Source organism: Vombatus ursinus, unplaced genomic scaffold, assembly GCF_900497805.2.
Source record: "Vombatus ursinus unplaced genomic scaffold, bare-nosed wombat genome assembly UNPS02004596.1, whole genome shotgun sequence".
In the NCBI taxonomy this organism is placed as follows: domain Eukaryota; kingdom Metazoa; phylum Chordata; class Mammalia; order Diprotodontia; family Vombatidae; genus Vombatus; species Vombatus ursinus.
In genome coordinates this window covers 2,164,639-2,186,658 of record NW_020944374.1, presented here as the reverse complement: position 1 = coordinate 2,186,658, position 22,020 = coordinate 2,164,639, and the positions used below count along the sequence as shown (strand labels likewise).

Here is a 22,020-nt window from a genome sequence, read left to right as displayed (position 1 = left end):
TATTCTCATGCTAGCTTTGCCACTAATTAGCTCTGTGGTTTTGGGAAAGCCACAAATTCCCAGCCTCAGACTCCTCATCTACTAAATGGGAACAAATGATGCCCTATGTACCTAGAAAGGTTTATGGTAAAGAATAAATAAAATATGCAATATCTTATTAATTAATAATAATCCAAGGTCAGTTGATAGTCTGTGATTGATTTAAATGTTATTGTTTATCAACCTGGAATCTAGAAAAGGGAGCAGGAATGAAACATTTGTACACCATGTCCAAGGTGAAGAAATATTATCTGGTGAAAAAGAAAATTCTGATCAATAGAGAGGTATACTCAATGGGAGAACAGAAATAATCTACGCTTTATTACAGCCTAAAGTACCTCATAACACTATCCAATTCCCTTTGCATTGATTCCATACTTACAATGTAACCGTCTAAATTGGTAATTTGGTTTCCCAGCTAGCTTGGGGTGCCCTGGGTATTGAGAATTAGTATTCTGGTTGCAATGTATCTCCCACAGTAAATTAATAAATTGGCATTCTGGTTTATAAATCCCTCTTGTGAATTTGGTTAGCATAAATTATTCCCCTAGTACCTGATCACCCCTGGGTAATAAGATAAAAATGAGTTTCTGGGCCTGCAAGACTGCAGAGCAGCCTCCAAAATACTGACAATAAGCTGTACAATCTTACAAAATAAAAACCCAAATTGCTTTCTAGCAAAAAAAAACAAATGCCAAATATCTTTTCCACGAAATGCTATCATTTATTTACTAAGTACCACATACAAGTCAGTTCTAGCACAACAATGAGAGAAGACGCTGGGCCAGGGAAAGGATCGTGGTACGCTTCATGAACAAAGTGGTACATTCTCCAAATGTGAAAAATATTCTGTTACAAACATTCACATTTACCTTCATATATTGCTTGAAAATATCCGCAGCTGTATTCATTTCCACCACAGTATATACAATTAGTTTACAAAAAGCTGCAAGTAAATTTCTCCGCTTGTGCAGTGCTTCAATTTTACTAGCTTCATCATCCTGCTGTCCATCTGAAAAAAGGCCTAAATATTAAACTATGAGGTTTTTAGCTACTTATTCAATACTATGATTGATTCAATACTGAAAAACATCTGTTCAAAAAAAGAAAGAGGGATTTAAGAAAACCTTTTGAATACCAGTTTCTCACAAATCTGCTGGAAAAGGGACAGTGAATTTTCCCACTCCTCCATTCAAGGCCTCGAGTGATGTCTCATTGTCACATGGAAGTGAGCCAGGATTCTCAAGCTGTGCTGGCAGAGCCTGGCAAGTCCTAATAAGCCAGAAAGCCTTCCAGAATGGTCCCCCATAAGGACCAGCCTTAATTACAAAAAAGCTCATCTGCAGGTTGGGCCATGGCATACCAGCTCTAAATGACCAATTCCTAAAATAAAGAGGGGCTGCAGTCTGCTCTTGTAGAACTGAAACCAATTGATAGGTATTGTACCCTTTGAGAGCAATTGTTTCGTTTTTAACTATTGGATTTTATACATATCTTACCAACAAAATATAAGGAACATAATTTAGTTTTGTGATGATTCAAATCACCATTATAGGTACCAATTATTGTACTAGGCTGGAATACAATGATTAGGGCTGGAGTCAAACATTTAAAGCAATTTGTCCCTATGCAAAAATCATCCCAGACTGCTTTTTTTTTTTTGAGTACCTATCTGATTTCTGTAGACTTTTCATCACCTCCCATGCTGTTAAATTGGGTTCTCACGGAAGATAGCATGCCTAAGGAACAACACTTGCTTCTCCCTACTTCCTCTTTCTAATCTGAGACTTTTAATCTGCTGTGGGATGGGGAAAAACGACAATTAAGCTTGTTCAAATGGTACCTAAACTAAGGGATCAACAACCACAAGGAGTTTCACAAAGAGTCAAGTATACAGAACTGCACTGAATTGTATGAGTTAAACTAAATGACCTCAAAGATCCCTTGCCAATATGGTGATTCTGTGATTTGAACTTTATGACATCAGAACAAGATGATCTCTGAGGTCCTTTCTAACTTTGAAAATCCATTGTAAAGGATGTTACTCAACATCCTTGTTTAGCTCCAGATTTGCGTGCGCACGTACACACACACACCCCCCTATGACCTACACGGAAGTGAGTCCTCATAATCACATGTTTTGGAGAAAATCATAAATTATGTTTGTTACGTGGTAAAAAATCTTTAATCTCATCTTTTAAAAATCTTAATAGTCCTATATCTTTAGATTCCAATTTACAATAATTTATAGGTTACAGATGTTTATAAACATGCTGGTGCTTTAAGTTTTGTTTTAAGTAGAGCATAACATCAAAAATGTGAGAAATAATAAAATCATGTTACCTTTCCTTGTAAAGGCTATAAGAGAAAATCAAATTGTCTATGAAATTTTAGTTAAATACAGAGAAATCTGGCATAATTTTTTCCCCAGAACATTTGTATTATCTTGACTATTCTGCAGAATAGTTCAGAAATGAATTCAGAAAATTAAGGGGTATATTTTAAAAGGAATTTAGAAAAAAATTATTTTTTTCAGAATAATGCATAGTACTATATTATTTTACTGGAATTAATGAAATCTTTAAGCATTGAGATAAGTAAATGGCCCTAATGAAAAGTCAAGAGCATTTGAGCAATATATAATCTAGGTTATTAAATATCTTCCAAAATATATGTAGTTTAAAATCTTCAGTAAGTATACCTTTCACCTGAACTTATACTATGAAGATTACCTGCACTATTGTTATCATCATCCTGGTCAATGAAGACATGATCCAGAATAAAGCTGAGCAATTCAGACTGCAATGAAGAATCAGGAGTGTAAACTAGCGGCTCTAACATGTCCCGTCCTCCTGACATAATCTGATGGCTGGAGATCATCAACACATCACACAAAATAGTGAAGGCCTGAATAAAAAAATTAAAAATTTTATAAATCAACATTTTAAACTAAATTTCTACTCCCCAACATAAAATTCCCAAAACAACGACAGTTATCTTGAAAACTTTTCTGAGATATTGAAAAAATTTTTTTATCTCCATAAGGCTGTTTTCAGGCATTTCTCAAATTGCCAACAACTGACAACAAGATCCTCAAAGAAATAATGGTATCAAATCCTCACTGGTGTTTTCAATTGAGATTATAATTGTCACTTTTTAAAGCATAGCATGTTTCCAAAGTATGTGCATATTTAACTTTTGTAGAATCCCTTATATACGCAGGGAATACTTAGCAAAAGCTACCTCAAGTAGGGGGCCCTCACTGCCACTACTTGGGATTCCTTTATCCTTAACAATCACCTCTGGCTGCTGCTTGAGAATACCTATCCCATTTTCCATGTTGTCCCAAGAGTGACCATCTTCAAAGTCTTCAAGGTATCCAATCTGCTCTTACTTCAAAATTGTACATACCTAAAGACCTAGATATCAGACTTGGTCTTTTCCTATAGGGTGTGGAGGAGTGGGGGATTTGGAAGGGCAGTACAAGATTTTATTAAAGGGGTAAGGAACAGGGATCTACAACAGGGCTAAAATTATGGCAATGAGTTTCTACCAGAAGGAAGATCTCACCTCTGTGATACGTGTGTATGTAAAAAGCATACATGATATATGTGTATGTGTGTGTATATATATGTGTATGTACATATATGTATACATATGTATATGTGACATATATGTGATACATGTGTGTGTATACATGAGAGCATATGATCATATGCTTTCAAAGCTCCAAGCAAATTGCTAGCCAATAAACTCTTAAAAATCAGTTTCTATGCTATGAAATGAATATTAGCTGGACTCTCAAAAGAGGGTTTCACGAAGAAGATGGGCTGGTAAGAGCAAATTCTTGGAGTAAATTCATTCCAACTGCATCCTCAATTCTATCATATTCAAGCCTAATAATTTGAGCAACTTGAGTTTTGCATTATAAATTAAGATTTATTTCAAAATTATATTCAGCTGTCTAACTCCCTACCAAACAACATGGCATATTAAATAACTATCCAAATGTTATCATTAGTTACAAAATGAAGAAATTAACCTGTTCTTTAACAGCAGTATTCACATTGGTCAGGTAATGCTGACAAATCTGACAGAACACCCTCATTTGTTTCTTTAAACGAAGTAGGTCTTCCTGCAAAATAATTTATGACAAATGAAAATTAAAAGCATATATTTTGAATCCTGTTTTCTCAAAAACCATTCTCATAGACATTTTCACATATTACTCTACTACAATCAAGATATAAAAGAAAAAAATTCAAGTGCCATACTATCAAAATGCTAACAAATGCTAATTAACTAATGGTTAACTAACAAATATTCATTTATAAAAACAACTGCCTTCTTTTGCATGAAAAAAGTATCACACATGACTGATTTTTATCAAATAGAAAGAAAACCTCAGATTTTTCTAGAATGTATCCTCTAGTACTCCAGAATTCAGTAGTATGGGAAGGCTTCTAAAACTGCATATGGCAACACAACCCTGCATAAATTAAGGCTGACTATTGAGTATACTGCAATGTGATTTCTTCTATATCAATCCCTTTTTCCTTAAAAGAATGTTGATGAGCTAGTGTAAGTTGCAAAGCTTTTCATTATACAGAAAACTATTAACTTATGAAACTTTTAAAAACCAAAATTGTAGGAAAACTCACTGAGGATTTTCTACTTAATTTGTTTTGATAAGTCTTTGAAAAGACCCTTATAATTTACCTCTCCAATTCATTTAACTATGAAGACTAAGTTTTACTCTCATTTATTGGGAAATTGAGTGTTCTTAAAGGTCAATCCTAGCTTAGAACGAGAGCATAAAAAAAAAACATTGAGTCCAACATCTTCACTTTAATGATGAGGAAACTGAGGCCCAGGGAGATGAAGTGACTTGCAGCAGGACATACTTCACTTTTCACCTAGTCATTCCAGTAGTTTTTTCCTTTTTTTTTTGAGTAATACATGCTGAAACATGTTTGGTCTTTCAACAGCTCTCAATGTGTGCTTCTGAAATGCTGTTTGCATCTATATTAAACAGCCAAGCATGATTTATAAGTTTAAAATAAGAAAAGTTTTGTCTACACATAAAACAAATTTCAATAATCACATTAAAAATATTTAAAATTGACTAGAGCCAGAAGGACTTAATTTCAGTCAAGCAAGTGTGCACAGCAAGTAGGATGGGTGTAAGAGGACATTCAAATAACTAGTCCTTTTTGAACAGATCTCTATATTATCTGTACTAACATTTAACTACTGAATAGCATAAGACTATTAACACATACCTTGGTGGAGCTGCTTTCAGTAATTTTTGCTAGCTGCCAAAGGATTACATAGTGAGTACACTGCAATGCATGAATAACAATCTATAAAAATAAACAAAAAAAAATTAGGAATGAAAAATCAAATGTTTCTAGAATCCAATTTACAAACACAACTTTTAAATACAAACCTGTTCAGGCATGTCTCCATTTTCAATACCAGTTTTCAATAACTTGTAATTACAACCAAACAAATCCCATCGTGAAAGATCATGGGTACTGGAAGAGATTTTAAAAAGGCCAAGTCATTAAAAAGCCAAATTTAATCACTTTAGTTTGGAACATTATTGTTAATGGAATATTTATTGTTAGATTAATCACAATAAGCCCCTTGTCTCCACAAAAACAAGAAACAAATCCAAATAAAAACTTTCCCTCAAAGCTATTTTTTAAAATTTGCTTATAGCATTTTGAAATTGGTTTTCAATTCAAAATTTAAGTTTCAGTATATTGAAGAATGCTTAATTATAAGGATAATTATAAGGTTCTTCAACCTCAGGAAATTTCTCCAAGAATAATGTAGCTAAATCCACAATGTGAAATAAATTAAGAGTCTACTGATGGGGTCTTGGGAATTGTTAGGAACCTTTACTAGTCCTTCAGATAAAACATAAAATCTACAATATCTTTTAACAGGCAATCATCTAACCACTGAGAAGCAGTCATTAGTAACATCTTATACCAAGGTATCTCTCTCTACCTACCTACCAAAGCAGCCTGTTCCATTCTGAGAGAGTAATAATCATCAGAAACTCCTCCTTAAAAGTGAAGCAAAATCTGCTTCACTGAAGCTTCCCAACTACTGGTTCTACACTCTGGGGCCCAGTAAAATAGACCATAAAAGGTAACACTTACTTGTGAAAAGCAGTGATCCTTTTTAATGTTGACAGGACCTGATACGCATCATCCTCATCAGGTTCTTCCCCCTATTGATATTAGTTTTACAATGTAAGACGCTACAAATCACTACAGGAAAAGTCCTAGCTGTTCAAAACAAACCACTGCCTTGAAGACAGAAGTATAAGATGGGCAACAGCAACAGAACAACTACAATTTTCATTCCTGTTTCAAGGCCTGCAACCATTTTAGAGACATTGCAAATAGGATATAACAAGTGTTATATCACAGATACGTTACAAATAAAGGATGAATGGGGACAGAAATAAATAGATGGACATTCTCTTTTCCCATCCAGAAAAAGAAGGTGCTCCAGAAGGAACACCTAAGGGAGAAACAATAAAGAAAATACTATCGCAACAAGTACCAAATGCATATCACAAGAAACTCTCAAGGAAATATGAGCTAAATCCATGTAAAAGGAGAAGACATTAAATAAAATAAAATCTAAAGTAAAAATCTAAATGTTGTAATAAACTGATGTTAAGTCATTTTAGTTGTGTCTGACTCCTAGTGACCTCACAGAGATTTTCTTGGCAGAGATACTGGAGTGGTATGCCATTTCCTTCTCCAACATATTTTACAGATGCGGAAACTGAGGCAAACAAGGTTAAGAGACTTGCATGGGGTTTACACAGCTAGTAAGTGTCTGAGGTCAGATCTGAACACAGGAAGATAAGTCTCCAAACCTGGCACTCTATCCACTGTGACATCTAGTTGTAATAAACAGTTCCAGGTATTCGAGTTTACAAAGCACTATATTCTCATTTGAAACTGAAAGGTAATGTGGTTTAGTGGACAGAGTCAAAAGTAGGTGGCAAGAAGATGTGGGACAAATATCTGTTAGCTATGTGGCAAGTCCAGTTAATTCAGCTGTCTCAAATTAAAAAGAAGACTGTGTCTGCCACAGAGACATGATGATTAAACTTGCAAACTGTAAAGAAATGCACTTTAGTTATTATTATCATCCCCATATCAAGATGAGGAGACTAAGGCTGAGAAGTTAAGAAACTCCAAATCCAGAGTAATCATTAAAAAAAAATGCTAGATGAATAAGGGAATATTATTGTGCCAAGTTACTATGCAGTACTATTATGTCTCCTTGCCATTTCTAGAGTAACATATTGCATCTCCCTGTAATGAAGAAATACCTCTTCCGACTTACTACAGTTCTCAATAGCTTCTAACCTGATAACTAAGATAGCAACAGAACGGTTTCCCTAAAGGTAGATTTCGTTCTGTATGTACATACCCTTTTAACTAGCTAACCTACAGGCCTGGAAATCTCACCCTCCTAAAATCTTACCTGCAAGAAGGCTTTCCCATCCCTCTTCAATGCTACTGCTTGCTAAGTTATCCTACTTGCCTTGTTTGTACATATTTGTTTGCATGTTGTCTCCCCAAATACAACGTGAGCTCCTTGAGAACAGGGACTGTTTTAACTTTTCGGTGTGTCACCAACAAGCCTAAAACATGGTAAGCTCAGTAAAGGCTTGTTGACTTGACTAGACAAGTGCCTATCTCCAAATCCTGCATTACCTCATAAGGCTGAGATGATTATGTGAAATGTTTTGAAAACCTTAAGTTGCTATACAAACGTAAACTATTATCCTCATCATCATCCCATTCATTTGGATCAGTGCTATGAACTACTCTTTGATCCTCTTCTTTCCCCCATTGTTAGCCTTACCTTTCTTCTTCAGCTTCAGGCCATTCATAATCTAGTGAACTGTGTGAAGCTGTTCCATGCAAGTTCATCAACAACCTGTCAACTAATACTTCTATTTTTGCCTAGATCTAGTTCCAAGTTCTGATTTATCACCTTTCCATAGTTTCAGATAAAATCACTATCAACCTCTAAAATATGAACATTAGGGGCCTCTATTTTGTAATGAGCGGTATGGCAAGTGTCAAAAATGCAAATTTGACCACCATTCTACTGAACAAGTAATTATAATCTAAGTTCATGGTATACTGAGGATGTTGCCCCATGGGCAAAAAGGACAAATACCTCTTGCAGAAAATCTTCAAGAAGTCGATTAAACTTATCCGCCAATTCATCTATCAATTGACTTCTGGCAATATCTACTCTGTTAAATATGGTGAACTCTTCATTACAGAGTGCATGATATGTTTTAGAACAAGCTTCCAATACATCCGTATCTGTGTGCTTCTCTACAATATCCCGGATTTGTCGTAATAAGGCATCCAAATGCTGCAAAAAAGTCAATTAACATCTGTCAGTAAAACAAAGATATCTACAAAATGTCTACCATAATAAGAGAAAGATGCAACACTAACAGAAATCAATAAAGCTCATAGTATGAGAGTCAGTAGCCATACTACACTGTCCCACCTTTTGTAGCCAACAACATAGATTCATACCAAGGCTATACAAGGAAATTGAGAACCAAAATATTTCACACGAAGAACAAACCCATATTTGTAACCACCATTCTTTTCTAAACAAATAAGCTAGGATATAAGACTATCAAATAATAGCCCATTTGTGAATGAAGAGACTGGAAAATAAATTTAAAGTAGAAAAACAGCATTTAATGTATGTTTATTTCATATCAACTCTATAGAATTTATAATTAATATAAATGCTGATTATTTAAAGTGATACCACTTGTTCCTAAATTAGACTATTTTATGGATAAAAGACAAAAATTTTCAGTGTAATAATATATTAGGAAATGAAGGGAGGGAAGATTTCCTGATTGTGCCTTCCCGAGCTACTATAGATTTTTATTATGAACTGTGGCACTTACATAGACATTGATACCTAATTAAAGTTATTAACTTGTATTTGAGCATAATTTTGAACACAAACCTATAGAATCTAATGGAACAGACATAATTGTTTAAGGTTTAACACTATATATGTAGATATCATCTTACCTTCTCTAATCGGCCAGTTGTATAGATTTCCAAATCAAAGTACTGAGGCAACTGCAGCAAGTTAGTTACTTTTTCTGCATCTATAGAGTACTGTGAAATAAAAAAAAAAAACACAGTGAGAAAATAATAGCAATGTTAAATAAGCATTATCAGTAACAGTGTATTTGTAAAATAGTGTATTTGTAAAGTAATTACACATAAGTAGTTTCTAAGTGACAGTCAGTAGTAAATGACGCTGAGATAACTTCTTAACTTACTTTTGCTAACAACTGAGGAAGGGCTACCGCAAACAGTTCAGTAATTCTTGTTCTATCATCTAGTTGGGTCTTTTTCTCCTTTGCAGTCAGAACCTAAATTTAGATGACACATTAAGTGCACTAAATGGCAAAATTTAAAAAATACAAACACATGTAACCTCTCTTGTGGCACTTACAACATTGTTTTGAATTATTCCATTCATTGAAGAATTTTACTCTGCCTTACTTTCAATAAAAATCTCAGATAAAAAAATAACTACAAACTCTAAATTATACTTTTTATCTGCTATTAAATATCATAGTATTAAAATTCATCAATTGAAGAGGATAACTACTGTTGCTATATATCAACATGAGCAGGTTATTTATACTAAAAATCTGGAAAATCAAGTTAAGTAAAAAAAATCATTTTTCCCATTTTTTTAAAAAACCAGGAAGAGAAATCAATATGTCCTACCCAACAACCCCTCATATCTACCTTTGAAAAACAGGAATAAAACTGAAACCAGGGATTACATGAGAATATACTTTACTTTACTGTACTCTTCTTCTGAAACCATGTATAGGAAATAAAAATCTATTTGTGAGCTCTGTAATATTGTATTAAAGATAACGTAAACCAGAGTAAAAAATGCTGAGTTATTTTGATAACAGCCAAACTGAAATCAACAGTAGATGAACCTAAAACAAACATTAAAATAAAAAGGGAACTAGACCACAAGAAATCAACAAAAACATCAGGCTTAAACTTAGACAAAATAAAAAAAAGTCTATTTAACTTATAAATTCAAATTATGAATGCCCCAAATCAACTGAAAAAAAAAAATGAAATAATGAAAATGAAAGACATGTAAGAAAGCTAGAAAGCAAATTCATAATGTCTGAAAAGAAAACTCAAGATCTTCAGTACAGTCATACCCTTTTTCCTGTCCCTCTTCCCACAGGAGGATGGCATTCGGCTGCTTGTCGAATGGTACAGAGCATTATTTCAATAAGCGCACTCTCCTGTCTGTCGGTTAATGCTGCAAATGAGAGACTTAATCAACTCTACCATCACATGACTTGAAGTAATTATTCTGTAACTGGCTCTCCTGTCTATAACCAGGTTTTAAGAGACTCATTCTTCTCAGATGAAGTTTACCTCAAAAAATGCTCCCAGTAGCTGCATCCTACAATATAATACACACACACACACATACACACACACACACACACACACGATAGATAGATGTCCCAAAAATTAGTTTTAAGAACACTACTGGGAAACCACATAAGCGCACACCCACATATATCATCTGAAATTATTTAATGTAATAATTTATGTAAAATTATATATATATATATATATAATTATATCACTATTAGCATATTATATGAACTATTTAAAAATCAAGCCTGATTAAGCCAGAGATCTAATTTCCAAAGAGTCTAGAAAGACTACAGTTAACTTTCTTACGTTCTTCTCCACTGAGTGGTTCTTCCAACAGCAAACTATTCATACATTCCCAGTCCTTCAGCAGCTCTGTAGCACAGTCCCACATGCTATCCACAAGGTATGCTGCATGTTCATGCAACTGCAATGAACATAAATATGTTTTTAGTTAAAAATTTAACTGCTTCACATCACATCCCTTGCAGGGACTGCCTGCTATTTCTTGCCACCAAACAAATGACTAAGATTTACAAAGAAGAAAGAATCAGCACAAAACAGAAAGGAAAAACTGCAGGTAATTTTTCTAGTTGGATCATGACCTGAAATCACAGCAAACTCTGAGAATGGTTCCTGGTAATGACATATGATAAGCTTTATGGAAAAGAAATTGGGACACTTTTTAAATGGCTAAAAAAACTGTGGTACATGTATGAAATATTACTGTGCCACAAAAATATGATGAATACAGAGAAGAATGGAAAAATTTAAATGAAATGATACGATGTGAATTAAAACATTAAAAAAATTATATACACAATGATTACACCAATGTAAACAGAAAGAACCACAAACAATCAAAGATCTTTGCTGCAAAATTACAGAGAACAAGGAAGAAATATGAGAAGGGATCTGCTTCTCCCTCCACCCCTAAATCCTTTGCATAGGTGGATGACCCACATATGTGAAATGCAGCATGTACTCTCAGATTCTAACAAATCTTTCCTAAATTTTTTCTGAATATTCTTTTTTTAAAAAATTTCTTTATTAAAAGGGATGCCTCTCAGGGAAAGGGGAGAAGGGGAATTTGAAATAAAGGATGAAGTCTAGGTGAAGTAAAACATGAGTCATAAATAAAAATCTATTTTTAAAACTGAATACTTCATAAATGACAGCTTAATATACATCAAAGAAAGTTCATCATATTGTTATACTTGAACATGTGACCAAAAAGCAGGATTTATATCCACCCTTCAAATTTCCCACCTGAAAAATGAGGAATTTGAAACAAGAAGATGTATAATGTTCTTTTCCAATGAGAACATTCTGAATACAAAGCTATAACTAGAAAAATAATCTCTGTGAATGTTTGCTCTCTGTATCTCATTCAAAATTATAGACTAAATATAGGTACTAAGTCAGGATAATTAGGCAAACACAAGGAGGCTCAGTTCAAAGTGGTCTAGAAATACTGAGCCCATGGAGAGCTTTGCTTTCCCTGGGCGACAAGTGGAGTCATATATAAATTCAAAAGTAGCTTTATTTTCCCTTTTAATTTTTATTCTTTTTTAGAGTAGTAACTAAGTTATTTTTAAGTATCATTATTTCCCTATAAAATAAAAAACTATCACTTACATAGTAAAATAAATTGATTAGGTGGCTTCAGATGTTTACTATGAAGAGGTAAGCTAAGACATTTGCTTAGAAATTGTGTATAAATTTTTTCCCACTGGTGTGCAAGAAGTGCCATTAAGTACATTATATTTAATTATAAAACATAATAAGGATTTGTAAAACAACTGGAAGATGATACAGTTGATTAGAACTTTAAATAAAAATTGATCTCCATACATATTCAAGATCTGAAAGAAAGGTCTCAGTTTGGGGCACTCCAGAGTGTCTACCATTGACTTAACAATAATTTTATTTAATCTTTTTGCCAAATAAAAGCCACTGTTCAAAGATATAGAAAAGTAAAAAATGTTATAGAAAAGTAAAAAATGTTTTAAAATACAGTAGGAATACAATATTGAATTATCCATAAATTTCCTGATTAACTTTATTAACAACAATGTGAATTCAGTTATAATCAGCAGGGACAGGATAAAATAGCCATATGTCTGAAGAATGGTTCTTTTTAAAGTCTTTTCATGTATATTACCTCTTTTAATTCTCATAAAACTAATAAGATAAGCAACCACAACAACCATGGACATATAACTCAAAGCAAAGTCAACAAGCATACTTAATACACAAAACATGTTGATGGTCTGTGAATAGGTAATATCTGTACCTGCCACCTCCCATTCCTGCCTGCTACTGTGCTTGTCACAAAGCTAGAGAAGAAGGCAGGCCCACTCTATTACCATTAAAATACATCAATAATCATTGATTTAAAAAAGTGTAATGACACAGTGTATCATTTATACAATAAATTACAAATATATTACATGGCTTTAATCTAACTTGAGCCTGTTCTACCAGCAGGAATATCTATCAAACTGATCTTCTAAAATCAGCAATTATGTTGAAATTAGCAAAAATGTTGAACAGAGTGTAAAAATGCCAACTAACCTCACTTTCTAAAAAGAAAAATACCAATGTCTTGACCAGGTTGGCGTTTGGGCTTTGTCTTCCCCTTCTTTTGAGGATTCCATCTTCTTCAGGATCTCTGCGACTAAAAAGCCTACAACCAAGCAAACTATTTACTATTTGAAAAACCAAAGAATTTTCCCAATTTAAAAAAGATGTTTTCCAAATTAATTATGACTGACAATTTAAGAAAAGACAAATATATTCTCTTGGTCCAGTCTGCATTATTCTCTCCATGTTTAGAAAGTGAACTATTTTTATTTCATTCTCCACCAAAATCCTTTAAAACTTTTCAACTTCATAAAATGAACCATGTTTTTGGTAAGGGACATTTCATGTCTTTTAATTCATCAAATAAAGGCTTTTATTCTAAAGGTACTGCACTAATCTTTTTCAATCTCACTTATTAAGTCACATCCCCTAACAAAAAAGGAAAAAAAAATGAATTCAGTTTGGAGAAAGAAAAACTACAAACTTAGACTTAGTAGTACATTTCTATGGATAATACAGAGCTTTGTTTCAAAAAAACAAAAATTAAATTAAAATAGGGTAATGAGATAAAGATATGGTACTAGAACCTAATATATTAAAAATTAAAATTTTCTCTATGTAATTCAAGTGATATAACCTCATGAGGATAACATCAAAGCTCATAACAATGTCTCACTCCATGTAGTTTTAAGTTCTTTCTGAAAACAACCATACTATTTCCCACAAAATTTGCTCAGTGATCACTGAGTTCCATTATATATTCACTCTCTCTTCTGAGGTATCATACACTTCCAGGCCCTGCCCCCTCAAGTAAAAACAAGTTAAAAATCACACAAAGTAAAGGAAGGAGCATTTAATAAGTGCCTACTATGGGAGAGGTGCTGTGCTAAGTGCTTTACAAATACTTTATTTGATCCTTCAAACAACGCTAGAAGGTTGGTTAACCCCATTTTACAGCTGAGGAAAGTGAGGTAGACAAAGGATAAGTGATTTGCCCACAGTCAAAAAACTACTAAGTGTCTGGGGCCAGAACTGAACTCAAGTCTTCCTGACTAAAGCTTTAACTGCTGCCTACCAATTCTGAAACTTGTTCTGATAGACCCCTAAAAGAAAATGCATGGCTCAAACGTTTCTGGTTCTAAAACCTTATCAGGGAAATTTAGTAAAACTTCTATTAAGTCAGTGATAAAGAAAAGAAATAACTAGACAGAAGTAAATCAAGTTCAGTATCCTTATAAGCTTTATTCTAAAGATCAGTCTACTGAAATATATTTTGAGACAAATAAAATTAATACATTCCTGGTTCAGAGGTAGAAAGCACAATGAACTGGGAATCAAGAGGCTCCAGGCACTTAACTACCTTTGTGACCGGGAGAAATTACTTCATTCCTTGGGCTCCAGTTTCTTCACATTTAAATGAAGCCAGACAACTAGATGGTTTGCAATTTTTGTTCCAGCACCAAATCAATTGAGTTTATCATTTCGTAAAAAATAGCACTGAAAATGATACAACCTGGGTTTTTTTAAATAATATTAAATATGGAGAAAAGCAACTTGACTTAAACTAATATTTCCTTAAATGGAACACTGTTTTGGTTCTGACTCTTAAGGTAAGACATAGAAAAATATAAATGTTATCAAACTTATACAGAGAAACCTAAACTTGACTTACTTTTTATAAAGAAATTCTCCTGCTGCTACTGCAACTGGCCGGTGGGCTGAATAAACCAAATGGTACACATTTTCACAGTCTTCCGCAGTAAGAACTTCTTCACTACTCCTACAGAAAAAAGTATCAGGATTCACTCATTTTTCAGTTTTGTAATTTCAAACCATAGTTCAAAGTCAAAAACTCCACAATTGGGGCTTTCTCCCAAAACTGACAATTCAAAAATAAATGAAATTAGCCTTATTCTATGTTAGCGGGCACAAATACCTACTTGCCCTGATCAAGTAGGCAAACAGCCACCAATTACCACCTGAGAATTCATCATTAATCAAGGAAAATGGCAGTAATATTGGAAGAATTATAATCAACCTAACTAAATAACATGAAAGATAAAGAAAAAAAAACAGAAAAGGAAGCAAAGAGAAGTGGATGACAGTCACTTGTGAACTCATCTGCAGCTCCACAACACTGTCTTCAAGTTTGAACCCTTTCTTGCACAAATCCTTCGCCACTAGTTGCTTTCATGTGTTCTGAATCATAAAAAAGCCTTGAGGATAAAATGAAGAACACTGACCAAGAAGGAAATACAGTACTAACAAAGAGCTAAAGAATGTGAGAGTTGGAATTTATTTTAGAGGTCATCTTACAATCAGCTAGCAATACAGAAGAGATAATACGGCAAGCGAAAATTTTTATATCTCATAACTTTATTACAACTTAAGTAACAGAAAGAAACTCAAACTACAATATTTTGAAAAAAAACATGCCTGGTAGTATAAATGCAAACCATAAATCTCCAGAAAAAAAAATGAGGGGCACATTTCTGTTACTGTACCACATATTACCAAAGACAAATGACAGAAATCATACATGAGCAGACATATACTAAGAACAGTAAATGGCTAATGCTCCACTGGTACCCATGTAACATCAAGAAATCTAAAGATGGTCCCTAACATATTGGGCATACCGCACTGTGGAGATATTATAGAGAGAAGAATAGAATGAGAAGACACATGGGCTATGCTCTATAATGCTGAAGAGAGTAACCACGCCGACAGGATCAAAGGCCAAAATAAATGCACAGTACTATCATCTTCACCTCACTTTGACGGCAGAAACAGGCCTCAGACAAGTGATTTTGCAGGCATTTCTAACGGAAACATTTCTAAAAAGTTTCACACTTTTTCTGTCTTCCTTCTCAGCTGTCTTTCCCTTCTTTACTAGTTGCCTACAGTCTAAAAAACTGGATAAGCAAGTTTGTTGGAACCTGACATAAGTCAAGAATCAACAAGCTGTGGTGCATGTGATCAATGGAATATAATTGTGCTTTTAAGAAATTATGAATGTGGAAATATGGCAAGAACCACTATTGAAGTCACAGAAACCAGAACCAGGAATATACACACAAAGACTACAACTTAAATAAAACAACAAAACAAAGTGAACTGAATGCTGAGCAGACATGGCCCAAAAGAAAAGATGAGAAAGCACCTCACTCCCGTTTTTTTCAGGAATGGGAGCCTATGGGATGTGCAACACTGCTTATTCTTTGTCACAAGGGATGGCTCTCTGGAAGTGGAAGGAGGAAGCCACTACTGAGAAAATACATAGTGTTAAAAAAAATGTTACCACTATTACATCTTAGTATTTTATGTTTTATGTTAATCATTTATGTTAATTATGTTAATCATTATGTTAATCAGCTTTATGTTAATCATTTCCCAATATTCCCAACCCCCTAGTGAACCCTCTCCTAAAGGAAAGAAAAAGCAGCTAAGTAAGCCACTGGTCAAAATGACGGCCCCTAACACTTCTCAGAGTTTTCTCATCTATTATACCAATTAAACCGAGGTCAGCTGCCTTTCTGATCAGTTTCCTTTCACATTACTATAATCATTATGTAACTTGTTTTCCTAGCTGTTGCTTTATTTGAGTTATCAGTTCATTCAAGTTTACATACATTTCTCAGAATTTCACATTTTACAACGTATTCATATTTCAATTACTCCTCAAATAACGGTCACTATTTCCAATTTACTACCACTACGATTTAACATATGATCTCATAAAGTTTCTCTTCAATCTTAGTCTACTCAATCGTTTTTAACTATCCGAGGCCTTAATTGCATAGAGCAGTAAAGATAATGCTCAGTCTATGAAGTTTCATTAAGTTGCTTTTCAAATATGATAGTTTCTCGAATTTGTAAGGAACCTCAGAAGTCAACTAGTCTAACCATGTCATTTCTCTCCACACTGTCAATAACAAGTCATCTAACATCATATTACAGGGAAGAGAAAGTTCATTCAAATTCAAAATAGCTACTGTTTTTCTCAGCTTAACTTCCTTTCCCGTTTCCATCCAATGTTCCTAAAAACTGCCCTGAGGCCACAGAACAGATCCTGAGAGAAACATGCTATAAAAGTTCCTCAGGAATTCACATTTTCCAAAAATCTGAAAAAATAGTTCTTAAATGTACTTAAGTGACTAATTTTATTCAAAGAGCTCCAGACTAGGATTCAGAAGCCCTGGGTGCTAATGGTTGGTTCAGGAAGTAACTGGTACTATGAACCAGAGCAAAACATGATCTCTGTAAAAATCAATGCCTCACCTTCCCCTCAAATGAGGGAGTTAGGCTCAGTGAGGGGCAGCTAGGTGGTGCAATGGATAGAGTGCCTGGCCTAAAGTCAGGAAGATGGATCTTCCTTAGTTCAAAATCCGGCCTCAGACACACACTTAGCTGTGTGACTCTGAGCAAATCATTTAACTCTGTTTGCCTCAGTTTCCTCATCTGTAAAATGAGCTGAAGAAGGAAATGGCAAACCACTCCATTATCTTTGCCAAGAAAACCCCAAATGGGGTCACAAAGAGTCAGACACTGAAACAAATGAATAGGAAGAAAAAGAGGCTCAATGAATCTAATTTAAAAAAAAAAACCCTTTCCCCACCCATGCTGCCTTCATCATCCATTCCCCTAATCAACTGAGAAAACTTGAAGGTTGCAAAGCACCAAAATCTCCTCTCTCATACATCTTTCTCAGTCACTCCACTAGTCTGTTTTTTCTCCTTACTAACTCTTTAACGTATACCTTCTAGGAGATGGTCTGTCAGCTCACTCTCTGCACCCACACCCTGAATCTCTCCCTTTCTTCTGCCTCAATCCCTGCTGCACAAAAACATATGCAAATCCCTCCCAGGATCCTGCCTGCCACTCTCCAAAAACTACGATCTTACCCCTACCTTTCTTCATCGTTGATGACAAACTACTAGAAAAGGTCACCTTCATCTGCTACCTCTACTTTATCACTACATATTCCTTTCTCTCTCCTCTCCAATCTGGGTTCTGATTATACCCCTTTACTGAAATTGCTCTCTCAAAGGTTAGCAATTGGTTTTTTCCCCTTTCTTAGTATTCATTCTTCTTCACTTCCAGGAAGCTTTTGACACTCCTAACCACTTCCCTGATTCCCTAGTTGAATTCTCTTTTCCCAATTAGATACTTCTTGGTCAGTCTTCTTTGCAGAATCTTCATGCATAAACTACTCCCTAAGCATAGGTGACAGCTCTAAACTAAAGCCCTTTAATAAGCTGGACAGTTAGTCAATAAACATTTATTAAGCACCTAGTATGGTGCCAGGCTACCTTTGAGGGTGGAGCAACCTTCAAAAAGAAACATAGCAAAAGAATCCATGTAATTGTATTCCTTAATTTTTGAGTTGTATTTTATAAACCCTTTCAGACTAAATGCAAGAAGGAGGGCGAGGAGGGTAATTTATACATTATGAATATTTTTAGTCCAAAAAAGACCATTACTGTTTAATTTTCTCCAAACGGTAAATCATCCTATCCTGGCTGGGTCTATAGAGCCAAGGGAGTACACAGTTCTTGCTCTGCTGCAGAGTACTACAGTAGCCACGTGCTTCCAGATATTTTCTATACCTGATTAGAACTCCCTGTAGACAGCAACTTTTTTAATGAAAGGATAAATCTAACGAATATAAACTGTGAAAAAAAGAAAGCTCAAATACAAAGAAAGGCAATATGACAGCCCCTACTCTCAAGAAGCTCAGTCTAATGGGAGAAGACAACATGCAAACGACTATACATAAACAGTGGGTGTGTGTCTATGGGTGTGTGTACAAGATAAAATAAATATAATCAATAGAGGGAAGGAACTAAAATTAAGAGGGACTGGGAAAGGTTTCGTAGAAAAGATGGAATTTTGTCTCGGACTTGATAGAAGCCAGGGAGACTAGAGGACAGAGTTGGGGGGGGGGGGCAGAGAAAGACAAAAAATAGACCCTGTTCTCAAGGAGCTCAGTCTAATTACAGAGACAACATGCAAACAAGTTACATACAAGACAAACTGGAGGTGATCTTAGAGTGAAGACCCTACCATTAAGGGGGAATGAGAAAGGCTTCTTGAAGAAAGCAAGACTTTAGCTAAGACTTGCAGGAAGCCAGGAGTTAGAGATGAGGAGGGAGAGCATTCCTGGCATGGGAGACAGCCAGTAAAAATGTTGGGAGATGGAATGTCTAATGCACTGAAGAGCAAGAAGGCATGGGATAAAGAAGAATCCGGGTGATGGCAGTGTCAGCAGAGAACAGGAGGACTATCAAGAGACGTTAAGAAGGCAAAAATAAAAGAGGCCTTAGAAACAGATTAGATACGAGGGGTGAGAGAGCTAGGAGTCTAGCATAACACCTAGGTTGTATGACTGGGAAGATAGTGGTGCCCTTTACAGGAAGAGGCGAAGGTTTGGTGGGAAAGATAATTAGCTCAATTTTGGACATGCTGTGTTCAAGATGTCCACCAGATATCCAGTTTGATATGTCCAATAGGACAAGTTTGGCCACATTCTATTCTCTTTCCATACTCTATTCCTTAATGATCTCATCTACTCACAAATCATTCTCTATACAGATGAATCCCTAATTTTTCAAAACAATTTTAGTCATATAGCACTAAACTACATAGAGGAGATCTCCACCAAGATGTCTTCTCAACATTTCAAATCCAAAATATGGAAAAACTATACTCACCATCTACTCTCATAATTAGTATATACTGAAAACTTCCCTATTTCTGTTGTAGACACCAAAATTCTCTCATAGCCTTAGTCATCATAGAATCCTCTCTCTTTTCCTTTCCACCCTACATATCTTGGGGTCAAATCTTATTGATTCTGTCTTAAAAAGATCTCACATTCCCTTCCTCTCTCCATAAACAATCATTACCATAATTAAACCTATTTCCTAGACTAATAAAAGTCTCTTATTTAGTCTCCCCCCAACCATATCACTTGAGTTTCAAAATTCATGGATTTCCACATAGCAGCCAAAATAATTCTCCTAAAGCAAAGACCTGAACATATCATTCCCATACTCAAATCTTAAGTGGCTCCAGACAGAATCGAGGATAAATACGAACTCCTCAGCCTGTCACTATAGACCCTTTACACTCTGGCTTGAAGGATCCTACCTTTGCAGACTTATACTCCCTCCACATATTCCCTAAAGCCTCAAATTCCCCATAAGTGGAATATAACCCCTACAGAAGTACTCAGCTTAGGTACCAGTCTCCACCATCAAGTCTTTCCTGAAATTCTTTTACAAACTCAAAATACCTTTCATTTAATGATCCAGGTACAGGCAATATGCACCCATCACCAACTTGACCCCACCTCCAGCTCCCTAAAAGAATGGTTTTGTTTTTTCTCTTAAGTATCCAGAATGCCTAAGGTGATACCACATACACAGTAGGCATTAAATAATGTCAGCAGATTTTCAATTTTTTTTCATCAAGTTTGAGAGTAATAGTTAATAAACTTAAGCAAGCTAATTGTAAGTGACTCATCTCTTTGAATATGTCTGCACATACACGTTTATGTAATAAATGTAGTTACTTACTGTAAAACAAGAGTGAGTAATTTTATTGCTTGCACTGCAACATCATATTCTTTATCAAGGGTCATGGAAACGATTCTATCCTAAGAACAGAAAATAAAGTATATTTGAAGGGGAAAGGGATATAAGTAAATAAAATTCAGTTTAAAATGCAGGTAATTTGCTTGACAATATTCAACACTACGAACCTTGAATCGACTGGTGAAGAGCTCCAGTTTGGAATTAAGCTCCTTATTATAATAAAGCCCTTGCAGTGCAGTAAGACACTTTAGTCTTACTTCCCCTTGCTAAATAAAATTGAAAGACAGATTAAAAGTATACTTAATTTTACATTTTAATCTTCAAGGTACATAATATTGTCAACTAAAATGGAAACTACCCTACAGAAAAAATTCAGAAACTTACATCTTCTATAAAACCTATTTTTTTTCCACTGAATTATTTTGTGATACTTGGCAATGGAGAAATGAAAAATTAACACAATCCTAAGGTTACATGAATGCCTTTGTATTATTATTATATCTATGCATAAATGATGTTGTACATAGTGTCAAGAATAACTTCCTACCCTAAAAAAAAATACCATTCATGTCTCTAATAGCATGAAAGGTGCTATATGCCTAGTTACCCTTAGATGTCAGTGAAATCTTAATCCATTTAAAACAATTATTAACAATTTAAAAAATTATTTAAAACAATATCTGAGATAAGCCATATAAAAGTACTTTTGCCCTTTGCACTGCTTATTATACTTAAATGTAGTTGGCACACATGATTGTATATATACATAACTAGGTCCATGTCTATACACCAATGTATAATAACCATCTACATCATTCAGGAAATTCATCTCTAAAGTTATATATATTCTTTCCATACTTCTTGGTCTAAGTACTTATAAAAAAATGTCTAAAATATTTAAAGATATCAGAGGAGTAATCAGTTCTCCCCAAATTCAAAGGATTCCATGAAATACAATTTGAAAAGTTAAAGAGGCAGAAATATATTTTCCAAAAATATAAGGGATAGTAACTAAGATATCTGATGCATCTGCATGTTGTATACAAAGAATATATTATGTACAACTTACCTTATCATGCATAGTCCATCCAACATACTTTAAATAGCTGTCATTAAGAAAGGCATCACTGTACATTTTCATCCATATCCCAATCTCTTCGATACAAATAGCACGGATTTCTGCTATAGCATCACTGAATGAAAAATAAGAGTTATATCTACTAATAATACAGTAACACAGTTCATGTTCATTCGACAAGTAGTATTTGGTGTCC

The 22,020-nt window shown here is 34.5% G+C and overlaps 1 protein-coding gene across 4 annotated transcripts in view; it reads right to left on the bottom strand.

The window, feature by feature from the left end:
• The window catches only part of STAG2 (stromal antigen 2), a 122,872-nt gene that overhangs the window by 24,975 nt on the left and 75,877 nt on the right, over positions 1-22,020 (bottom strand). For all 4 annotated transcript variants that reach the window (XM_027838506.1, XM_027838483.1, XM_027838492.1 and 1 more), the window contains exons 10-25: positions 21,816-21,939; positions 20,914-21,012; positions 20,729-20,808; positions 14,821-14,928; positions 13,140-13,251; positions 10,872-10,989; positions 10,334-10,437; positions 9,416-9,508; positions 9,159-9,248; positions 8,266-8,469; positions 6,213-6,283; positions 5,489-5,576; positions 5,322-5,402; positions 4,082-4,174; positions 2,772-2,946; positions 912-1,051 (exon numbers count right to left, since the gene is read on the bottom strand). In XM_027838506.1, coding sequence (XP_027694307.1) covers positions 912-1,051; positions 2,772-2,946; positions 4,082-4,174; positions 5,322-5,402; positions 5,489-5,576; positions 6,213-6,283; positions 8,266-8,469; positions 9,159-9,248; positions 9,416-9,508; positions 10,334-10,437; positions 10,872-10,989; positions 13,140-13,251; positions 14,821-14,928; positions 20,729-20,808; positions 20,914-21,012; positions 21,816-21,939 — 1,780 coding nt within the window. The remainder of the gene's footprint in view (positions 1-911; positions 1,052-2,771; positions 2,947-4,081; positions 4,175-5,321; positions 5,403-5,488; positions 5,577-6,212; positions 6,284-8,265; positions 8,470-9,158; positions 9,249-9,415; positions 9,509-10,333; positions 10,438-10,871; positions 10,990-13,139; positions 13,252-14,820; positions 14,929-20,728; positions 20,809-20,913; positions 21,013-21,815; positions 21,940-22,020) is intronic.